General features: G+C 34.5%; 1 protein-coding gene and 1 pseudogene across 2 annotated transcripts; one reads left to right on the plus strand and one right to left on the minus strand.

The window, feature by feature from the left end:
- Positions 1–4,330, plus strand: part of LOC107858265 — an 18,764-nt pseudogene extending 14,434 nt beyond the window's left edge.
- Positions 4,331–12,357: 8,027 nt separating this feature from the next.
- On the minus strand, positions 12,358–21,700 carry LOC107859788 (ubiquitin domain-containing protein DSK2a). 2 transcript variants are annotated; one of them, XM_047407160.1, is made up of 8 exons: positions 21,123–21,700; positions 18,768–19,526; positions 18,055–18,269; positions 17,806–17,919; positions 15,812–15,870; positions 15,452–15,477; positions 12,977–13,069; positions 12,358–12,892 (listed from the first exon to the last, which is right to left on the minus strand). In XM_047407160.1, the coding sequence occupies exons 1-8, from the start codon at positions 21,373–21,375 to the stop codon at positions 12,744–12,746; spliced, it is 1,668 nt and encodes a 555-aa protein (XP_047263116.1). In that variant the 5' UTR covers positions 21,376–21,700; the 3' UTR covers positions 12,358–12,743. The 2 variants fall into 2 exon arrangements, with proteins under 2 accessions (XP_047263116.1, XP_047263117.1); XM_047407161.1 differs by lacking the exons at positions 12,358–12,892; positions 12,977–13,069; positions 15,452–15,477; positions 15,812–15,870 and adding an exon at positions 17,337–17,683 and having other exon boundaries at positions 21,123–21,601.
- Positions 21,701–23,076: the final 1,376 nt, after the last annotated feature.

Below are 23,076 nucleotides of genomic sequence, written 5' to 3' on the forward strand. Positions count from 1 at the left end.
TAATAAATTAATAATATTTGGTAGTAAATTAATAATATATTAGAAGTAAGTTTTTAATTTAAAGTAGAAAACTAGAAATTCAATTTAAAATTTTAAATCGTTAAATGAAAAAAAATAAAAAACAAGGACTAAGGAGTGAATGAATTTGGGGAATTTTATTGATTGCAGAATGATCCAAAATTTATAATTTACATGAATGAAAAATCTATAAATTATGCATCATTTTTTCCAACTCATTCATGTTAATATTAATGGGAACTTGCATAGGATAGTCGAAGTCAACGAGGGCAAAACCATGCATTGGACTTGATTCTGCTGAGTTCTCCCGTGAAGTCATAATTTCTTCAAGTTTCAGCTCGTCGCTCGGCTCCAGTTCCATTCCTTGGTTTCTTCTTTCCGCTCTAATCCAATCTCTGAGGCAAACTAGAACATTCATTCCATTGCTTCCCAATGAATGTCGGTTGTCTCCAAGCTGCTGTCGTCCCTGACTAAAGGCGCTCTCTGATGCAACGGTTGACATTGGAACATTCAAGATATCTCTAGCTAATCTTGAAAGCACAGGATATTGTGTTTCATTACTCCTCCACCAATCCAACGTGTCGATCGGTCGTCTGCGATCCTCTGGTGCCGTCCGAAGATAATATTTCAGCTCTTCCCGATAAGTTGATGTGTAAGTTCTCTCATCAACACTGTTTCAACAATTTAAATCATAAAACGAATCAGAAAAACCACTATGTGCCGGCCTTTTAGAAGATGATGGCTCCTCGGGAGGATGAGGAGCGACAGTTGGAGTGATATTTTGTAGGTTCGGCTAAATCAAATAAATCAGCATAGTGATTATATAATTTTTCTATGTAATCCTTTGCATCAGCCGTAGCCGTCCACAAATCAGGTTGTACTTGTTCAGAATCATGGTTAGTATTTATTTCTAAGTTAGTATAAATAAAAGTACTAAAGTGACACATATGATTATATTTCATGCACGGATTTAGCATAGCACCAACCAAGTAAATAGGGGGAATCGGGAAAAAATATTTTTTAAATTTCGTAAACATGGCGCCAACAGCTTCTTTATAACCTTCTTTATTTTTATATTCTTTGAGCAAACCAAAAATATCGGCTATATATGCCAAAATATTACAAACAGTAGGATAATAAGCACCGAAAAATTCAACCGTAGCTACATAAAATTTTTCTAAAAACTTAACAAGATCATTGAACCGCAATGTTGGTTAAAAGCTAGTGTAATAGGAATTCTATATTTATAACAAGTTTTTAAAAATTCATACGTAGAATTCCATCTAGTATCAATTTCCTCAGGCATCAAAATCGGTGTAAGTCTATTTTCTTGACATTTAACTTTAAATTCTCTAATTCTCGATCTACGATTATTTCCTTGAATAAGACCAACGGCAAGACGAATTTTTTCAATATAAAGCTCAAAAAAGTCAAGACCATCTTTTACAATTAAATTATATATATGACATGCACACTTAATATGAAAAATTTCAGGCAAGGGCGGAGATAGCGTAGATTTTATTTTTGCTATAGCAGTCTTGTTGTTAGAAGCATTATCAAAAGCAATACATAAAATTTTATTTTCGATACCATAATATCCGGCAATTTTAACAATAGAATCAGCAATAAATTGTCCAGTATGTTTACGATCTTCATCATATAAAAAAGCAAGAATATGTTTTTGCATCACGAAATTACTATTCATCCAATGACAAGTAACGGTTAAATAATCATTTTTATTTACAGCACGACCAAGATCAGAAGTTAGGGACAATCTACATTGAATATTTTTTAACAATGTTGATAAATAAAAACAATATTGTGAATGGAGTCTAAAAATATCAGACCGACAAGTAGTTCTAGGAATACCATTAAACATAGGATTATAAATTGCTTGTATATAACGAATAAAGGCATCAGAAGAAGGAAAACTAAAAGGCAAACAACCCACAGCTACCATTTTAGCTATTTCTTCCCTGTCCCTCAATTTATTATACTTTTTCGCTACGTGACCAGTTGCTGGGTCCATTCTAGTTTGCGTTGACCCACCAACATCCCCACCACCTTTTGCAATATTTAACTCTCTTTTGTGATCTTCAGCTACATGTCTCATTAACGTACCCATACCCCTTGCTTGCCTCCACTTCTATGCTTATATATTTGTTGACAAATATTGCATTGCACCTCAATATCTGATATACGTTCAAAAAATTGCCATGCAATACTAGTTCTTTTACGAGGTTTTGGGGCACTGGGAGGACGGGAAGGGAGATTAACTGATTCAGATCTAACGTTAGCATCTCCTACTGCGGGTGTCTCAACAATATTTTCATTATCTTCGTCTAAATTAATCGCATCTACTTCATTTTCTTCTTCTATACCGTAATTTTCCTGAGCTTCTACATAATCCATATCACGAGCACCTACACCTATTTCTTCCTCAAAAGGTGTACCAAGCGGTACCGGAGGCGAAGGCACACGGGTATATCTACTACTTGAATTACCTCTACCACTAGCAATTCACTTTTTACTACCACTACCGCTTCCGGGACAAAAATTTTTAACACCTTTAGTAGCGAGGTTTCTTAATTTATCCATAATATAAATTAAATTAAACTAAAAATATTCAAAATACACAAATATAATAATATTAAATATTAAACAATTAATACAATAAATAAAAATTAAACGTAAGAGATGGAACGACAATACCAAATTTTGGAAGTATCCGAAGATTGCGACTTTAGAAACTTCCGCTCGTACTTTGTAAACGAAAAATTAAAAAATTAAAGTGAACACTTTAAGAAATTAAATATATTGAATATTTGAGAATTGAGAATTGAGATTTGAGAGAGAATGAGATTTGAAAGAGTGAAAAATTGTGTGAAAAATGATTTGAAGTTGTAGGGTATTTATAGTTTTTTTTGGGGATTAAAAAATATTTTTAAAAGTTTTTTTTTTTTAATAAATGGGCCCAAACTAGCCGTTTGGACCCAAAAACGGCTATATATCCGTTGGGCCAACGGCTAGTTTGGCCCAAAATCCAAAATATCTTTTTTTTTTTAAAATTTTTTCGGGCCAAGCCGGGTCGGGTCAAACCGGGCCGGGTTAGGTAAAAGGACCGGTCTAACCCGGGCTCATTTTAACAAAATAATTGGACCGGGTCAAACCGGGTCGGGTTAGGTAAAAGGGCTGGGTCGGGCCAACCCACTTGACACCCCTACCCTCTAGGGCCCAATACTCAAATTTGATTATTTTTACCTGCAACAAACCCTAATAATCTGGCATATAGTATGCACATCTTTTTAGTACTGTGCAAAAATTTTCTTCATCCATTGATTCCACTTCGCTTGACATAAGTTGACTCCGTAAAAAACTTTTTAATTTATATACATGTGGCATGTCTCAGTGTGGCTATAAGACTTTTGAAACTTCTGATTTTGAACATGTCACTATAATTGTGTGGCTATAAAAGCTAGCGCTTCTCATAAAAGAAATTTAAAACTGTGTATTTTTTTTAAAAAAATTACTAATGGAGTAAGAAAATAATGTCAACCGAAAAGGAACGAATATTAAAATCAAAATCACTGATATTTAAATTCTTTTGCGTATTCAGGGATGCACTGGAACAATACACAACAGAATTGATGGAACTTGCCATGAAAATTGTATACAAAATATGGCAAAAGCTTTAGGGATGCAAGCAGAGAGGACGTGAATGTACTTTTCAAAGAAGGGGTGCAAATGATGCGTATAAATTACTACCCTCCTTGTCCTCAACCCATGCTGCTGCTCTTGGCATACTCCTTCAGGTTAACCAAACTGAAGGACTTCAAATTATGAAAAATGGATTTTGGATTCCTGTTTCGTATCTTGCTAATGCCTTTGTTGCCAACATTGGAAACATATTAGAGGTGAAACAAAATTTTTGTTCTTTTTTCTTATCCATCGATGGTTCATGTTGATAGTTTCAGTAATCAATACCCATTTTTCATCAATTTTGCAAGAGCTAAATTTGCCTGAATTTTTAAGTTTTGAAGATTGTAACGAATGGGACTTATAAAAGCACTGTACATCGAGCAATTGTTAATAAAGACAAGGAGAGGATTTCGATTGCTACATTTTTAAGCCCGAAATTGGATGGTGATTTAGGTCCAGCACCTAGTCTCCTCACTCCTCAATGCCCTGCAAAGCATAGGAGGATTGGAGTGACTAATTATTTTAAGGGATTTTTCTCAAGAGAGCTCGTTGGAGATTAAAATCGTATATAGATACTATGAAGATTAGAAATGGTGATGATGGGAGCAATTAAACGTTGCATTTTGGATGCTCCTTTAAGCATATGCATACATGTTCAACCAATAATGGATAGTGCCTTCCTCCTGGTAGCTGCCAACGAGAGCTGCTATCAACCTTAAAACTGCTGTCCAGGTCGTCCAATTCCAAGTTTGTATTCGACAATGCTTAAGAAATTATCGATTCTGCAAGTTCTTCTGTTGTTAAGATTTTGGAAGCACACACTTCAGAAAATGTTATATTCGATTGCCAATTGCTGAGATAATGAAAATCTTACAATCTGGAATATTGGTGTTCGAAAATAGCCATGAAGACATTACAATTCAGTCTCAGCTCAAAAGCTATACAGACAACTCTTACACCAAGCTTTCCACACTAGAGCCACATATTGTACTTTCAGCTCCCCCGACTCACCTACTTCAGAACTATGTTACACTAGCAATTTCATATTCTAAACAAAACAAATCATTAAATTCATAGCAAAGACCAAACAACACATCACTGAATAACACATAAAAAACCTGGTGCGAATCGAATAAGCAATTAAACTAAGTTCTGATAATACAACGCTATCAGCACACACACACAAACAAAAAATACTAAATTAAAATCTCCAAGTTCTTATTGACTTTCTTCTTCTGCCTCCGGTGCAGGCAAGTTGAGATCAGGCACACTGTTCGTCCTCACCACAGGAACCACGTCATCGCATATAGTTGCATGTGGTTCTTCAGCAGCTGCAGCTGCAGCCTCTCCTCCTGGTGGAGTTGCATGTGGTTCTTCAGCAGCTGCAGCTGCAGCCTCTCCTCTTGGTGGAGTTGCATGTGGTTCTTCAGTAGCTGCATCTGCAGCCTCCCCTCCTGGTGGTGCCTGCTCTTTTGCAATGTCTTCAACAACCTCCTCAGGCTGGCCCTTCTGGGGTTGAACATTGTCATCAGCTCCATCCTTGTCAGACACTAGGGGAGGATGTGGCGGAGATGGATCGATCGGCAGATCAACAGTCAACCATTTGGGGTCAAATACTGTATATGTATATTTTAAAAAGTCAGTTAATAAGTACTTTAAATGAAGTAAATAAAAAGTGTTTTGATTACGAACTCAATATATATATATTCATTCTTACTTGGGAATTCTGGATTTGGATAAGAGCAAATCACACGCCGTACATCTCCACGTGGTTTGGAAGCAGCAGCAGCAGCAGCCTCTACTCCTTGTGTTGTCTGTTCTTCTGCATTGTGCGTGACAACCTTCTCTAGCTCAGGTGGATCCAGGGGCAGATTAACAGCCAATCTCGCGGGATCAAATACTGTATGTATATATATATATATATATATATTAAAAGCTCAGTCAATAAGTAGTTTGAATGCAGTAAATAAAAAAACTCAATACATCTATATTTATATTCATATATATTCTTTCTTACCAGGGAATCTCGGATTTGGATATGAGCGAAAATTATGCCCAAACGGATCAGAAATCGCTCCAATGAATGGTCGCTTAGCAGGACCTCCTCCAGCTGATGGTGGATGTGAACTCTGACCGAATGCATCATGCGACCGCCTGGCCTTGAATGGCCGGATGGTAGGAGGGGTTGTATCACTCCAAGTGTACACGGGGCGAGCAGACACCCCTTGTACAACAACATTTTGCGTAAAAATATTTGAAGGGCGACTCGCACCAAAATGAATGCCAGTTCCGCCCCTGACCAAACCAATCCCACTTCCACTTGTACGAGGAGCGGGAATAGGGGAAGCAAGAGAAGAAACAGTGCTATTGGGATTGGAGGAAGGCTATCCAAAGAATCATATTATATATCATGATATATAATTAGTTAAGAGGCATTGGAAAAAAAGAAAGTAACTTTGATGATGCATTCAAACAGGTTAATTTCAAGTGACTTTAGAGTCTTGCTCTTATTAAAAATTAAAGATGTGTATAATCCATCAAAATATAGTTGAATCTTGGACGGTTTTAAACAAATCTCGTAAAATTTTGAAATTGAATGGTACTCTTTGAACTAAAAAAAAAAAATGAGTATCTTCTGAGATGTCGAACGTAAATTGAAATAAAAGAGTATTGTTATTTTAATTGTCATATATAATATAACTGATCAATACTCATATGTGAACCAGATCTACTTGTTACAAACCATTAGTTGATATGCTAGCACATTATTACTACTACTACAGAATAAATTAATTTATCTTTCAAAAGTAATTTCTAAAATGTCTACTAAAACTATTTCATTTGCAAATGAAAACAAAATGAATTGTTTAAATCTAAAACTGACTTATATATGTTGGTAGAAAACAAAATGAATTTTTTAAATCTAAAACTGATTTATATATGTTGGTAGATAAATTAGAAAACTCACGTTGTTGGTAGCACTTTGCATGGATGATTCATTGTTGTCAGAATTACCAGATGAAGCCATATATAACTGCTTAATTTGAAGGAAAAAACAAGATGAATCAGTGACGCTGATGAGATGAAAAAAAGTAATTTAGGAGTTCTCTTTATAGTTCACACTTGCCACATAAGGTATTATTATATCTGGGAAAACATTTACGATGTTACCAAATATGCATAAGATTTAGTTGACTAATATATACTACAGTTGTCTAATAAATATGTGACCATAATCTAATTTGATAAATAAATAATAATTTATTAAAACTGCTTACCAATAGCAATTAAGGAATATTAAATTAAATCACATGCCAACATATAAGAATGAATGAATGAATAGGAACCTTATTACAAGAACAATATACTTGTTTATCATATATTGGGGTCCAGTCTACTTCATTGTTAAGTAGTACTCTACTGTTTTGCATGGTTCAATTATGGTCCAAATGAAAACCCACTGATTTGAAATGATTTTAATTTTATCTTTAATAATAACAATTATATCGCTATTAAAAAATATTATTAGAACTATATATATATCTCTCTCTATGTATATATAGATGAATCATTTGTATCAACTTCGATCAACATTGGAACTTGTTTGATTTTCCTACTTAATAACTTATCTTTTATATATAACTAACTAAACTTGGAAGAATTCAATCAAACAATGTACTTATGGACATATTGTATTCTTTACTTCGCCAGTTTATCGGCATGTCACCTATAAACAAAATTAAAAGTTTCTAAAATCAGTTATATTTTGGTCAAATGTAATTTTAAAGCGTACATCGTTTTTTTTTCTTAATACTATCAATGATTATGTTTGTCACGTCTTATGCATATGTGTATTTGGATGTCTTTGTATGAAATGATCAAACCATTTTAACCAACCTTATTTCATTTTTTTTTTCTATATTTGCTACTAATTACATTTTCTTTCATATGTATCGTTTCTACTAATCTTGAATAACCGCAAATTAATTCAACATAGTTTAGGAGTAGTATGTAAAGATATCATCTTGTGGATGTTTGTTGGTCCTTTGTATACACTTCTTATTTAGATTTCTCAAAATGATCGAGATCCATCAATCACAATCCTGATGTATATTGACAGATACAAATTATACTCAATATTCACATTCATATAGAGTACCATTTTTTGCCTCTTAAATATTTAAAAACTTTTCTTTCAATTGGAATGAGGGGATACTCCGATAGATTGATATATCCCATAAAATCCACTAATACTCTTCCATTTAAAACATTAGTATCTTTAATTCGGTTTTGTCCTAAATTCTCATGTATCATATCATTCTCCTGAAACAGAATTATATCCTAAAAAATTGTATTTTTGAAAGTACCATAAGTGAAAATAAACGTATTATTTCCATTTTGAACCCCAACTCGATCGGTCTTGATTACTTTTTTCTTGGACCTTTACTCAAAACTTCGAAGCTCCAAAGCAGTCATTTTAGCTCCATCAATCCAAACGCGCTCATTAACTCAAACATCAACAACAACAACAAGAAATTCAATGTATTAATTCCCACAAAGTGGGGTCTGGGGAGGGTAAGATGTATGCGGTCCATATCGCTACCTCCGAAGAAGTAGAGAGGTTGTTTCCGATAGACCCCGACCATTAACTCAACCATCATTCGTACAAAAAGAAACACACATAATAAGCATGAAACGATTATAATCACAATCAACTGATCATGACAAAAGAACACATATGATATGAGGACTAAATGTCAGCTAAAATATATGAATTGCATGTCGAATATCATTGTATGTACGTTCTCCATAAATATAGACTTTATTTTACTCTATCTATGTCGATCACTTCTAGTTCAACTTGATAAACATGCATGCTTGTTGTATTAATATCCTTAAAAGAGTGTTCGTCTACAAAAATCTCATAAAAGACAAGAATAATATATATTCCACGCTAGCCTGATCTTTTATTTCTTCATTAATCTTCCTCTATTTTTCTAACACATTAAATTTATATTCACATCTCAATAGTCAATATGTATGTTCTCCGTCTAAAACAAATATATAGTTCTCTTCTCGTAGAGGAAGCTGGAAAACAAAGAAAAAAAGAGAGAGAACTCTATAATTTTTAAATAACAATAACAGTACCTAATTAATTGCTGAAAAATAATTTCGAAGGATCATAGAAACGGATTTTGGCATATTATCCTTGTTTCATCCGTTGATTGCAAAAATAAATATCTATACACAGAGGCGGATCCAGAATTCGAAGTCTCAGGGTGCCAAGTAGACTTATCGATTCAATCACTCGGAGACTCCAAATCCTAAGTTCGCCTCCAAGGGCAGAACTAACTTACGGCCAAAGTGTTCATCTTAACCCTCTTCATCAGAAAACTGTAATATTTTTATATAGTTAACATTATTTTTTACGATATATAGTAGATATTAAACCCCCTTCGACTAGTTCGTGTGTTTTTTTCGTTCGATTTTAAATTTTCCTAATAAAAATTGTCGTTCCGCTGTTGTCTCTCAACAAGGAGTGATTAAAAGAAGGAATGCTTCAACTTTTTACCTATTTATTTTTCTAAAAAGCAGTGAACAAATGTGACTTTTGCAATTTGGCCTCAATTTTGTGTACAAAGTTTTAGTATAATAACTAAGACTTAAAATTCATTATATATTCAAAATTTATAATTTCGTATTTTAAAATAGAGTTAGAACTCATATATTGAAAATAGAATTAATCCCTTTTCAAAAATAAAATAAAATAAAACAACAAGCTTAGTAATATATAAAGAACCAAATCCACTCCCTTCTTCTTCCTAAACTTGCTATTTCAGTAAAAAATAAATGAATTAATATAAGTCAACAACAATTAAAAGCATTGCAGTGAAGTGAAGAGGAAGAAAAAGAAAATTTTCAATTATAAGATCGGATTATTATCATAGATCAACTTAATCTGATAAGGTTAATCTTTATACTTTACACAAAATTTAAATCTAATTTATTTTGAAAGGACAAGTCAATGAATTTCAATAACTCCCTCTCGTAATTACGTAACATGAACATATCAAACAACGGGGGTTCTAATTATACCTATGTTAAGTATGACTTACATTGGACATATCAAACAATCGGTTCTAATTATAACTAAGTTAATCAATAAAAAATTTTAAACAAGTATAATAGAAATTTTAAATAAATATAATTTTGACTTCACTGGCAAAATATAATTGGATACAATTGATTGAATTAAATTAAACTAAACAAAAGAAAAGGTTTGCCAGGATAGAGTTGCATACAATTGATTTAATTTAAACTAAATCAAAACAAGTTGTTGGCAGCAGGGTTAGCACCTGCAACCCTCTGGGGAGAATATATGCCCCTTTGCCACTGGAGCAACATAGCACTTTGGTTCCCTTGGTGACACATTTATTAAATATATATATATATATATATATATATATATATATATATATACACCTACACATATATAGAGTTTACGTCGAAGCTTGCGGGTGGCGTGGCACCCTCAAACTCCTTAATTGATCCGCCCCTGTCTATACATATAACACAACTCAATTACTACAAAAACTTGTTAACTCTATGTTATTCTATATAATGATTTATTATCAATCCAAATACACAATTGAAAATATAATGATAAAGAAACAAAAAAATTAAAGAACAAAATAACTATTTTTACGCACCTTTTATTTACGTAATGATTTAATCACCGCATAGAAGAACTCCTTTTACGAAAGGAGTATTCATAAATTAAAAAAGAAAAAATTAGGCTCTTATATAATTTGTATCAGAATATCATCCATTGATTGTCAAAAAGAAAAAGGACTTCTATTTATAACAAAAAGGACTCTCATGTTAGTTTTTATTTAGCAAAAAATTAGTTTCAGCGACAATGTTTTATTTACAAAAAATAAGATAAATTTTATTTTGCCAAAAATATAATTTTATGACAGTTGGTAAAAAGTAATAACAGTTTTTATTTTTCAAAAATAAGAAAATATATGAGGACTCTATTGAATGTATAATTGTTACCATAGTGTTTTAATTTGTTAAAAGTAATGGCAACTTTTTAATTATGCCAAATATACTCCTAAGTTTTTTTTTTTTTCGCCAAAAAATAAGGGAGTAAATTAGTGCTAATCTTTATGGTGAGTATAATTATAATAAAATATAATTTTTATTTAAGGTAAACTATGATTGATTAAAATTATCTCTTATCATATATTTTTAGAATTTTTAATTTAAGAAAAAATCTTACTATGTATTTTAAACTCATGATCCCATATATTTTAGGAGACAATATCTTAAATATAATTAAATAATAATTTAAGAAAAATAGTGAAAAGACGATTTTGTCTAAAGAAGAAACTTTTGGCAAAAAGTTCGAATTACTTTTTTAAGTTTTTCACATTTTTAATATATTATAGATATAGATAATAGATTATAGATATATATATATTCAAACACCATCTGGTCAGATCACATCTCACGTGCATTTATCTTTTCTTTATCAAGCTTACAAAATCTCACATATTCGCCAGTAGATATCTTTTCTTTTGGATGACCTAGCTGATAGTATGAAAAAACTTACAGTGACAGATGTATATAATTTAAATTCATGTGATATTGTATATTTGATTTTAATGACTCAGTAATATTTTATGGAACAATTTAATTCCTTTAAGGTTTATGATGGTGAGTAATTAATAATTGGAATATAATGGTTCAAATTTCAGCTGGTAAATGGTGGAGTGAATAATTATATTCATCGTTGGTAGAGAAAGTGAAATCCAAAATGGGAGCATTTCTCGAGCTACGAATCTGAAGAACAAACTCCCTACTGATTTCAGAAAACCTCACTTAATTCATTATCTGTATTCATTTGGATTCGCTTTAATTATTTGAAGTTTTGAACCCCATGTAAGTATTAGAAATGAAGATGATGGATCAGTTGCACTTTGGATGCGTGTGCATACATGTTCGACCAATAATGGATGGTGTCTTCCTCCAGATAGAAATGAGAGCTACCATCAACGTTACAACTGCTTAAGAATTCATTGATTCTGCAAGTTCTCTCTTGTTACGATTTAGCAAGAAGTACACACTTGAGAAAACTTAACTATATATATGACTGCCAATTGCTGATGTAATGAAAATCAAATAGCCCTGAAGTCTTTGGTCTACAGAAAACATTACAATTCAGTCTCAGCTCAAAAGCTATACAGATAATTCTTGCACCAAGTTACTGCTTCGACTATGAAACCGACTACAGTTTTCTACACTAGATTCTTAGTATATTAGTTAGCTCCCCTGACTCACTTAATCCAGAACAACGTTACATTAGCACAAGCCAAGAGCTAGACCGGGTTCTAGCAGCACCCGTTGATGGATGGCTATACAAGTGGTCCTATTGTTCTACACTCGTGTACAAATAGACTAAAACCAAACACCACTGATCAGCAACCATCAAATGCCTAAAATCTGGAGTCCGCGTATTCTTCCTTGCAAGCAATTTCGTATTCTAAGCAAAATAAACCATTAAACTCAAAGCAGACAAAAGCAACACATCATAAAATAGCATACTAAGAGCTTGATGCACAATTGAATAAGCAATTTAGAGAAATACAGACAGCTACAGATGAATTAACTTAGAGAGTCAAGCAAATACCTTTAGCCTTAGCATATCAAAAAAGAGATGCTAGACATAAGTGAAGTACAAATTATAATATACCAAACAATTTATGGGACCAATATTTTAACATTGTATGTACAAGGGACTAAACAACTTGTTCCTCCATCAATTTCCTTTTTTTGCTCCAAAGGAAAAGTGAAAGGGAGGCAACAGTTGAGAGTCCTTTCCAAAAATCAACTGCAAATAAATATTTCCAACTAAAACTCAATGCTCCTTCCAATTAAAGATCTGATGCTCGTCATGTCCAAATTAACCGACTTCATTGTCCACATCAGAAGCTATAGTCATATGGAAGAGTGATGAAACATTACTGTCCGAGATTTCCAAGAAGTCTCTCTACTGCAGCATGAACATTGCCTGCAGTGGCAATCAATGCTCTGATATTTTCTTGAGTGTCAAAGAAACCCATATCTTGTAACTGTGCTAGCTGAGTAGCATATAATTCCTCCGGAGGCACTACAGCAAGACATCAAAATCAAAAAGATGAGAGCAGATTAAAATTTATGAGAGATTGACTAAATAGAGAAGAGTAAAATTAACCATTGGATCTGTTGGGGACACCACCCAAGCCTCCTGAACCAAGTCCACCAAACATATTCATCAGCATTTCCATTCCCATGTTGTTGTCAAGGGCTGCAATTATTGAAGAACCGTATTGATGTGAGTCAAACTGAACAGCAAAATGTAAAGAAATAGCACTGTACGTTGTCCTTCACCGCCGTACGTTACTTGACATCACAAGAAGCCAGAAAAAGAATAAGAACTCACCACGCCATACGGAGGATACAAAAGGATGGATTGAGCTGAAGCAACAATATCTTAATATAGCTAGATTTCATGATAAGGGATTCTGGGGGTGTCTCTGAAGCTAAAGTATATCTTAGTACAACTAGATTTCATATGAAAGTGTCAAAAGTGGGACTACTACCTACACGCTGTTTCATCTAAAAAGTAGCATCAACCGACAAATACATCCAATGTTCAGATTCCATATCTACCCGATAGACTGAACTATAACTGGCTAGTGCCTAGACAAATAAGTTGGGAGGCATTTTAGACCCCTTGGAAGGCAATTATCAAATCACATGACAGGGATATGGTGAGAAAGCAAACCCCACCATTAGTTCCAACCCCCGTAACATCCATACTCTTGTGTCCCACCAGCCCAAAACCTTCTACTAGCAGTCCCAACCTATACCCATCTACCCCAATAGCTTTCCCGTAAACTCATGACCTCAACATGGCGGTGCAGCATTGAGGATCCTTTTGATATAAATGACTAGGTATTATCTCAAACAATAATTTGGTGTAGGCTCTTGACTTTTGTATACGGACTTAAATCCCACAACATCAAGTTATTTAAATCTTATCTAGGAAACCAGTTCTAACCAATAAAATAACAAAGGATTTCTGCCTACGAAATAAAGGTGCAAATTGTTACTACTAGACCCTTTTTACAACAACTAAACCTAAGTATCCCAAACACATTGGGGTCGGAATGCAATATGAGTCCCAACTTCTCCAATTAAATAAGAAAAAAAACCATAAAGTAACCATCGAAGTTGTCCCGAATTTGCTATAAGACACCTTAAGTATGAGCCCACAAAAGTTATAAAGACCAATATAAATGGACCATTTTGACTGAATTGCAGCCTAGGTTTGTGTTCCACGCAAATGACGCGTGTGAAGGAGAAAGATTGACTGCAAGAACATATTAAAAAATGCCACGTGTCAATAATTTTTTCAATTCTTTATACAACCCATTTTATCTTCCATCTTCCCCAAATCTCCATTGAAATGCAATTGAAGCTTTGAAAAAAAAAAAAGGGGAGACATTGACCTCAACAAAATCGGCCCAAAAAGGTAAGAAATTTTCATGATGAAGAATTTTATTGTTGTCGGTGTCTATTTTTTGATGAAAATGAAAAAGTGACAAGAAAAATGGAGAGGCATCTTCCGTCAGCCACTATTTTTGCGGGCGAAAAGGGATTTTCCGACGACAAAAGGAATTATGAAATTTCGACTTTCAGTGAATTATAATAGTGAGAGTAATCAACAGTAAAAGTGAACTCAAAATTTGGTGAAATTACAAAGGAACTTCGCACACAATTATAAATTCACTCCTTTTTTTCATTTCAAATGAGAGGAGGGGAAGGGGGTTTAGTTAAGAAGAAGAAGAAAAAAAAATGCCGGGGGCGGGGGTTTACTGAAGGAGAAATTAGAGGATGATGGTGAGTAGGAGAGAAAAAAGAAAAAGAGAAAAGTATAAGGAAAAATAAAAAACATTATTTTAAATTAAATTAACACGTGTCAATTAGTAATTGGTAGTAATTGGTGTGCGGTCAACACCTATTTCTAAAAATTGGGTTTGATCCAAAAATGACATAATAATATCAATTTGAAATCGTTTATTTGGAGGGGGGTAATAGGACCCCCGCAAACTTTAAGTGTATAAAAATTCGAGACAACTTTGATGGTGACTTTATGTCTTAACACATTGAATAAAAATAAAAGTGAAAAATAAGTTTATATGTATAGTAATAGTAACAATGATAATAATTGAAGTTCTATAAAAAGATTAAAACTTATTCTCATAGATATCACCTATATGGATCTTTTCTTGATCCAAGCAACCTTCTCTCGTTTAATCCTATATGCGTTCTACTAAAACCTTCTGGACAATGCAGTCATTTTCAATCTTATCAAATCTTTGTATCACCGAACACTCATTTTAGCATCCACGTGTTTGCAACACTCATCCTGTGGAAATGTTGAACCTTAGCAGCCCAGCATTCACTGTAGAACTTACTTTTCACTTAAATAAGCATCCTTCCATAACTATTAGACCTTTTTAGCACAAAAGAATAGTCTTGAACAAACTTTAAAAAAAGGGTAATGGAAATATATTGGCTCTGCAATAAGATTAAAAAATGACTACTTATCGAAGTAACCTACACCACAGGTAAATTGCAGTTAAGAGGTTCGGGTTTGAGGCATTCGAAACATAAATATTACCTGCACCTCCCGCATTTTGACCAGGTCTGCAAGAGGGAAAAAGGCATCAGGTCAGCATGGAGCCAGAAATACCATAACGTTATCCAAAATGATTAACAACCATAGAGAAGATCTAAAACATTAAAAATTAAAGCATATGCCCTTCTTCCTACCTAATTAAGAATTAAGATGGTTCTCTACTATTGAAAATGGAAATATGAGAACATAATAGAGTAACTTCCCAGTTTTCATTGCAAGTGTAAACAAGAAATGCTGACTAGTCAGTGGGAATTCAGAAAGATATGCAGCACTCAGAAACACAAATCATGAAGCATGCAGAACTCCAGCCAAGTGAACTTAATAACGTAGGTATCAACTTACTGGTTCGTCGGTTGCTGACCAAGTTGAGACAAAAGCCCTTGCTGGAAAGTCAGAAGTTGCTAGAAAGAAGCAAAAATCAGAAGTCAAGAGACAAATAAAAGATTATGAACCAAAGGATCACTATAGGATGAGAAAATACACTTGTCAAGCTCTTTGTTCAGACACATCAAAAGGCCTAGTTTCATAGATGCCCCTCAAACCCACCTCATGGCAAAAATCTATATCTATATCATTATAAAAGCACAAAGCTCCACAGTGAAATGCTACTTTACCTTTTTAAAGCTTAACTGGTCCTTCTAGATAATTCCATGTTGAATGGAACTTCAAAATTTATGACGTTGCCTAATATTTAGCATTTTAAATTTAACTAAGACTTACCACCTTAAGTTTTGGTATAAGCCACATCCAGAAACAAACATTCGGTGGTGTCCATTAAGTGTATTGATATCTTACATTTACTATTTATTTATTTTTGGCAAGGATATCCTACATTTAGGGGTCGTTTGGTAGAAGGGATAAGAAAATTAATACCAGGATAAAGTTTGGGATTAACTTTATCCCATGTTTGGTATAAGGTATTACTTTATCCCGGGACCATTTTATCCCACCATTTCTACTAAAATGGTGAGATTAATATCTCATGGGGAGGGAGGGATAAAATAATCCCATGGGATATCCTTACTTATCCTATCCATAATAACAAACGACCCCACTAGTTTAATTGACAAGCAAGTCAATTTCAACATTTGGATAAAACTAGAACTCCGTGTGTTTATTATCTTGACTGGTTGGATATCTTAAAAGTGTACTTATATAATGAAAAATCCAAATATCTCCATCTGAATGAAAGCATGACACTTGTGTCCATTATAACAAAAGCAGAAATGATAAGAGAACATGCATTGTATCTAAGAGAGATATTATTAAGATTCACAAATCTATGCATTAATTGGAGGAGAAATTAAAATCAGAAGACAATATTATAAGTTAAACATATTCTAAAGATAGAGTTCCATGGTATAAAACACAACAATTTTTTCAAATACCAGAAGTTTCCAATCGAGAAACTGGATACCCTCACAGCTTAAGTTTTAATATCCGGAAAATCTACAAAGGAACGCTAGCTATATGCTTAACACATGCAAATCGAACGTCTATGAAGAAGTTGTCGTAAATTTAAAGGAAATGGGAGTGACTCATATGCTGCAAGTTTTGTCAAATATGGATACTTCCCTTTTAAGGAAAGTGAACTTTTTCACAGCTTAATTTTCATGGCATGGAGAAATTCAGTGAATTTGAGAGGTATAACAGTGGATCTAGAAATGCCCAATCCAAAGCAAAAAAGTACCAAGTGCATTATATTGAATTCACTTCCTCTTTGACAAGCATAATTAGCTTATGACTTCTTTTGACCAACAGTCTGAACTTAAGATTTAGCGTCATTAACTGTTATCAAAAGCAAAGTGCACCAAAAAGCTTTAAGGTCGTTGGGCTTTTAAGCAAAAAATGAAAAGGCAAGGAATGAGAAAAGGAGTAAAGGGAGAAAACATACAAATATACATAGGTTTAGTCCAACACTAATAATTATAAACATGAATAACAAATATATGATCAAACAAATTGAATTTATTTTTTTTACTAAATAAAGTGAAACATCAATTTTTTAGTGTCGCTTCTTCAGGAAACTTCACAGGGAAAAGTTTGTCATAGAGCCTTGATAACGACATTGAATCCCACATTAAGCGAGGCAAAGCACTTAACGTGCTTTGAGCCTCCCTTCATGGCTTAAGCGTGCCTTTGACAACACTGGCTTCATTTCAATTGGATATGTTGATGTACATGGCTTGTCTCCTCCACAAATAGGTAATGAGGCTAAATTAGTGAAAAGCACATTCATTAGGAATCAGTTGTCCAAACACAATATTCAAATGCATCCAATGAACCATGCACACTTCAGGGAAGCAAAACAAAGATAGCAACCAGAAACAATTTACCTGCATTGTCTCAGGGGAAGTCATCTGCCGAATAAATTCAGGGTTTTGCATCATTTCTCGAAGATGGGAGTTAGAATCAAGCATGTTCCTTAGCTGTGGATTGAGCCCAAGCATCTGAACACCAAAATACTACCGAATGAGAACTTGACAAGAAGCTTTCCATGACAAATAGAGGAAGAGAATAAAGTAAGGAAATAAAGACATAAATTTGATGGCTGCAAGCAAGCTTCAAGTCTAGACAAATAATACCTGGTTCATGTATTGAGGATTTGAGAGGAGAGACTGCATCATCTGTGAGACAGCTGGGTTCTGCATCATCTGATTTAGTGAAGTAGAGTCTGGCATGCCACCTAGCATTCGCTCAAGATCTGGGAGCGCAAGTCCACCTAAGCCAGCAGGGGGTGGTGCCCTAGTTTCCCCAGCAGCATTTGACCTAGCAGTGCTATTAGTTTGGCCAGCTCCAGCTGCAAAAAGTCAAAGCACGGGGAGGAAACCGTAAAAAGAAATAATAATAATAACAAAAGCACAATCATGTGTTGTATCTAGCCAACAAGAAAACCTTATGAAATACTCTGATGCCTAAATACTGCCTACTCAAAGCTCCTAAATGTAACATAGAATTATTCATACAGCATGTTGGATGAAAATTGTTGCAGATCAAGCATGAGAAGCTTATGCGAGCAAAAACATTTTGTTTGTAATGTGCAAAGCTTTTAATCAAAGAGGCAAAGCCCAGCAGAGAAAAAAAAACGGGGTGATCTCTACTCATTTTCTAAAGCCATGGTGGCACAGTTACCCGTTACATGTGCTTGTGGGAGGTAGCAAGTACTGGTGGAATAGTCGAGGCGTGCAACCTGGACACCACCGTTATCCCCCAGAAAAACAAAGAGACCAAGTAATTAAGCATGTCTAAGGCAAGCAAAGATTGTACAGTCAAAGGATATGAAATGAAAGTAGCTTACTGCCAGCAGAAGCCCAAGGATTAGGAAGTGGATTAGTGTTTGGAGCAGGTGTGTTAGCAGTAGCCTCAGAACCAGTAGTTGGGGGATTAGTTGACTGGTCTCTGCCTTGCCCCGCACCCTGGGCACCCAAAAGGGCCGCAAACGGGTTTGAACCAGCATCACTTCTTGCATCTGCACCCATAGTTGTTGCATTTAGGAAAGGCTCCTGGACATTTTCATACATGCGCCTCAGCATGTTAAATCCCTCGGGAGAAGATTCAATATTGCTCATTGCTCTGTCAGTATTACGCATCATCTCACGCATAAGTTCAGGGTTTCGTGCAGCCTCCATTGTCTGACGTAGAGTAGCAGGATCATTGAGAACATGGGCAAGCTCTGGATTACGATCCATGATCTCTCGCATTTGAGGATTGTTCATGATCATGTTACGGATGATTTCTGGGTTATTCATTAAATTCTGAACGAGAGGCATATTCAGCATGTCTCTCATCATATTAGGATTTTGGGTCAACTGCTGCTGCACCTGCTCAAAATCCGGAAGGCCAGCTCCAAGTAAACCACCACCACCACTTCCAAGACCAGGAAACAGTGAAGCCCCAACGCCAGATCCAGCAAAGGGTCCGCCTACATTTGGAGCGGCATCAGAGGGTGCATTCTGATTAGTGTTTGGATTTCCAGTATTGGCTGCACTTGCAGTATTAGCAGAAGCAGCTGGTGCAAAACCTCGAACCAAATGTACGGTGTGATCTGCCTCAAGACCTATCAACCATTTATAAATAAGATAAGCAAGACAAAAAAGAATATTACTGTAACAGCCTGATAACACGTCAAACACATGCATCACAGAGAAGAATATAATCATGTAAAACATAATGCAAAATTACAAGTTAACAAACAACAGGGCAGACGGAGGACAAGATACTCCATCCATTCCCTAATAGCAGGAAAGTGGAACCATATTTCATCCCCAAGACCCTGTGTTTTACGCTTCAAATACCCTCTCTTTCTTGTCTGTTCTGATCTTTTAGAGGTCGCTATTAACCATCAATACCTTGTTTCTATAAAGTTCAATCCTCTCAAAATGTGGCCTTGAATACAACCCTAAACTAGGGGTCATCAGGCCTTTCTCTTAAACTATACAACAACATACCCAGCATTTTCTCTTAAACTATAGTGCTTGCTAATCTCATATTATCACTTCTTATACATCCTTTGGAAATAATGCTCAATTATATGAACTAAAGTCGCTTTCACCATTAGCCATCATCATCTATGAACTAAAGTCTGCAACCTTAAGCAGGGAAAGCATTAAGTAGAGGTCCTACTTTGTCACAGTACTTCCATACAAATCTACAATTAAAATTTAAAGGTCGTATCTTTAACTATTTTTCTTGAAGAGCAAGAAAAGAGAGGAACTTTTACTGAAAGATTTAGTTCAATAATAACTATTGAAGATTATTGATCAGCTTATATATTTTTCACTGGTTTACTATCAAAACTTAGGCCCACTTATCAGTAAACTTCCCAATAGTTACATTCAACTCATCACTGCTTAGTTTATCAGCCCCCCCCCCCCCAAAACACACACACCCAACTCCTCATGTAGTCAACAAGGTAATAGTAGCATACAAATCCGTACTTAGTCCATCACCCATTAGAATATGTGTGTCCATATTCATTATTTGCTCATCGTTGTAAGCATACATCCCCCCATTATTTCCACTTTGAAACATTAATTCATTCTCTACTTAGTCTAACATCTTGTGTGATGTGCATTCTATTCAATACTGGACGGTTAATGGTGACAAGTGGAGCTCTTTCTTCTTATTATTTTGTTGATAATCAAAGGGGGAGAAACAAAGGTCTTTCTTACTGAATTCATTAGCAAAGAAACCACATATGCAGAAGCCGACCTAAGTCCGTCTCTTTATCTTTTTTATCATCAATAGTTAACCCCCAAATATCAAACCTTATAAACCGGGAGTACCCTATCCATGTTGCAGTTACACCTTAACAGAATAACCAACAATCACAATCACCAAAATTCAAAATACCACGTCATCAACACCCATAACGCAAAAATTGCCTAATTCAATTAGAGACCTTTTCGATGGCTATACGGTATATCAGGTAAGCAGCAGCAATCTATAGATAAACCCCCAAATCTCAAACCTTTTAGACCGGGAGTACCCTATCCATGTTAACAGAAAAAACAATAACCACAATCAACAAAATAGCATGTCCCCAATCCCCATCACGCAAAAAAACCTAATTAAATTAGAGACCTTTTCAAGCACTATACGATATATTAACAAAGCAGCAGCAATCAATATAATTTAGGATAATTAATATTACCGTAGCTAGCAAGGGTTTGTTCGTCCTTCAAGATCCGGCCTTTATAGATCAATCTCTGTTGCTCAGCAGGAATGTCGGAGTGCTGAGCAAGGACAGACTTAAAGGATCCAACGCTCGACTCTAACGTCACCTGAACGGAGAATTTGGAGCCGTTGGAACATCGAACATTAATTGTAACCTTTCGATCGCCCGTGGCGTTATTCTCGTTATCTACTTTCGCCGCCGCCGGAGCACTAGTATCACCGCCGCCCATACTCAAATCCCCTCCCTCCTATTCAGTAATTCGGGAGGTATATATACTAAGCAATGGCGAATCGTGACCCGACCCGACCCGAACAGTGATGAATTGGAAATCGCCGATTGATTAAGAAGCCCTAATTCAGATGAATTTAAGATTTCACAGAGAAACTGGGGAAGCCGATATATAATAAAGAAATGGAATTGACAGAGACTCTTTTATTGCATTTTCTTTATTATATATTGTGAAAATGACAATTAACATTTGTTTATTATATATATATTGGGGTATTTTTATAAGGTTTATTTTTGACTAACTAATAAAAATATATGAACGTATTGACCTGCCGCTACGGTGTAAGGGCTTAAATTAGAAAAATTAGGAGCCTTTTGTTGACGATGTATAAGAATATAATTATCATATATTATAATTTTATACTATAATTTTATCGAATATAGTATGGAGCTGTTACGGCTTAACGAGGATGTGACCCTAGTTAGGAAGGTGTGGAGGTCGCGTATAAGGGTAGAAGGCTAGTATCTGTGTCGGTTGTAACTAGTAGTCAGGGAGCTCTTGTGCAGCCGGGTTAGTAATCCTAGGACTGTGTCCATTGATAGGAGCCGCTAGTGTATGCTACTACTAGGTGGGTGTCCTTTTCTTATTTCTTATTTTCGTACTGCTCTTATTTTCGTGTCTCTCTTCTTTCTATTTTTATTATTTCTTATTTCTTATTTCGGTTATGTCATCCATCCTGCTTCATGTATTACTATGACCTTGTTAACTATTCTTTATCTTGAGCCGGGGGTCTATTGGAAACAGCCTCTCTACTTTTTCGGAGATAGCGATATGGACTGCGTATATTTTACTCTCCCCAGACCCCGCTTGGTGGGAATACACTAGGTTTGTTGTTGTTGTAATTTAGTACATTAATTGATGTATTTTTCTTATATCATCAATAATATTAAATCATGTATAATTTATATGTAGATTAAGTCGCAAAAAGGAAAAAAAACATTTTTATTTTTTACTATAAATTAATTAATTAATATGTTATATATTCAATTTTAATGTAATAAATTAAATGTACAATAAAAAAAATAAATTATTTATTACTATTATTATTATTATTATTACTAATTTCTATATTTACATTATAATCTTGGAATAACTTGACACTCAACAAGTTAAAGCGTAATCAAAACAAGCCAATAAGAATCGAAGGTGGCTTGAAGTAAGAGAAAGCAGAATGAGAAAACAACAAGATTAAGGAATGGGTGGGGTTTTACGGACATTGAGGATAAATGCAATATGGTCATTGGTTGGTGGGTAAAAGTGCACATAAATAATGTCTAATTGTCTCTTCTTCTCTCCATGACAATGCAAAGTACCCTAGTTCTTGTTTTTCTTTTTGGTAGTAACAACGTTTGTTCTTGTTGCATGCACAATATACTCACACAATCCTCTCATTGTATACTCAATGAAATTTTAAAATATTGCAATTAAATTGATTTATATATGACAAATGTCAATATAAATTTAAAGTTGTATGTTATGTTGTGCTGACATTATTCACATGTTTTGATATTATGATATTTAATTGTTTTGATAAATTGTGATATTTAAATTATATATTTAAAATTGAGTTGAAGTGCATGCATCGAGTTTGTGTTTGAAAAAAGATGATAGTAAGTACCTAATTTCATATAGTATTGTGCT

This window comes from Capsicum annuum, chromosome 2 (assembly GCF_002878395.1).
Source record: "Capsicum annuum cultivar UCD-10X-F1 chromosome 2, UCD10Xv1.1, whole genome shotgun sequence".
Taxonomy (NCBI): Eukaryota; Viridiplantae; Streptophyta; class Magnoliopsida; order Solanales; family Solanaceae; genus Capsicum; species Capsicum annuum.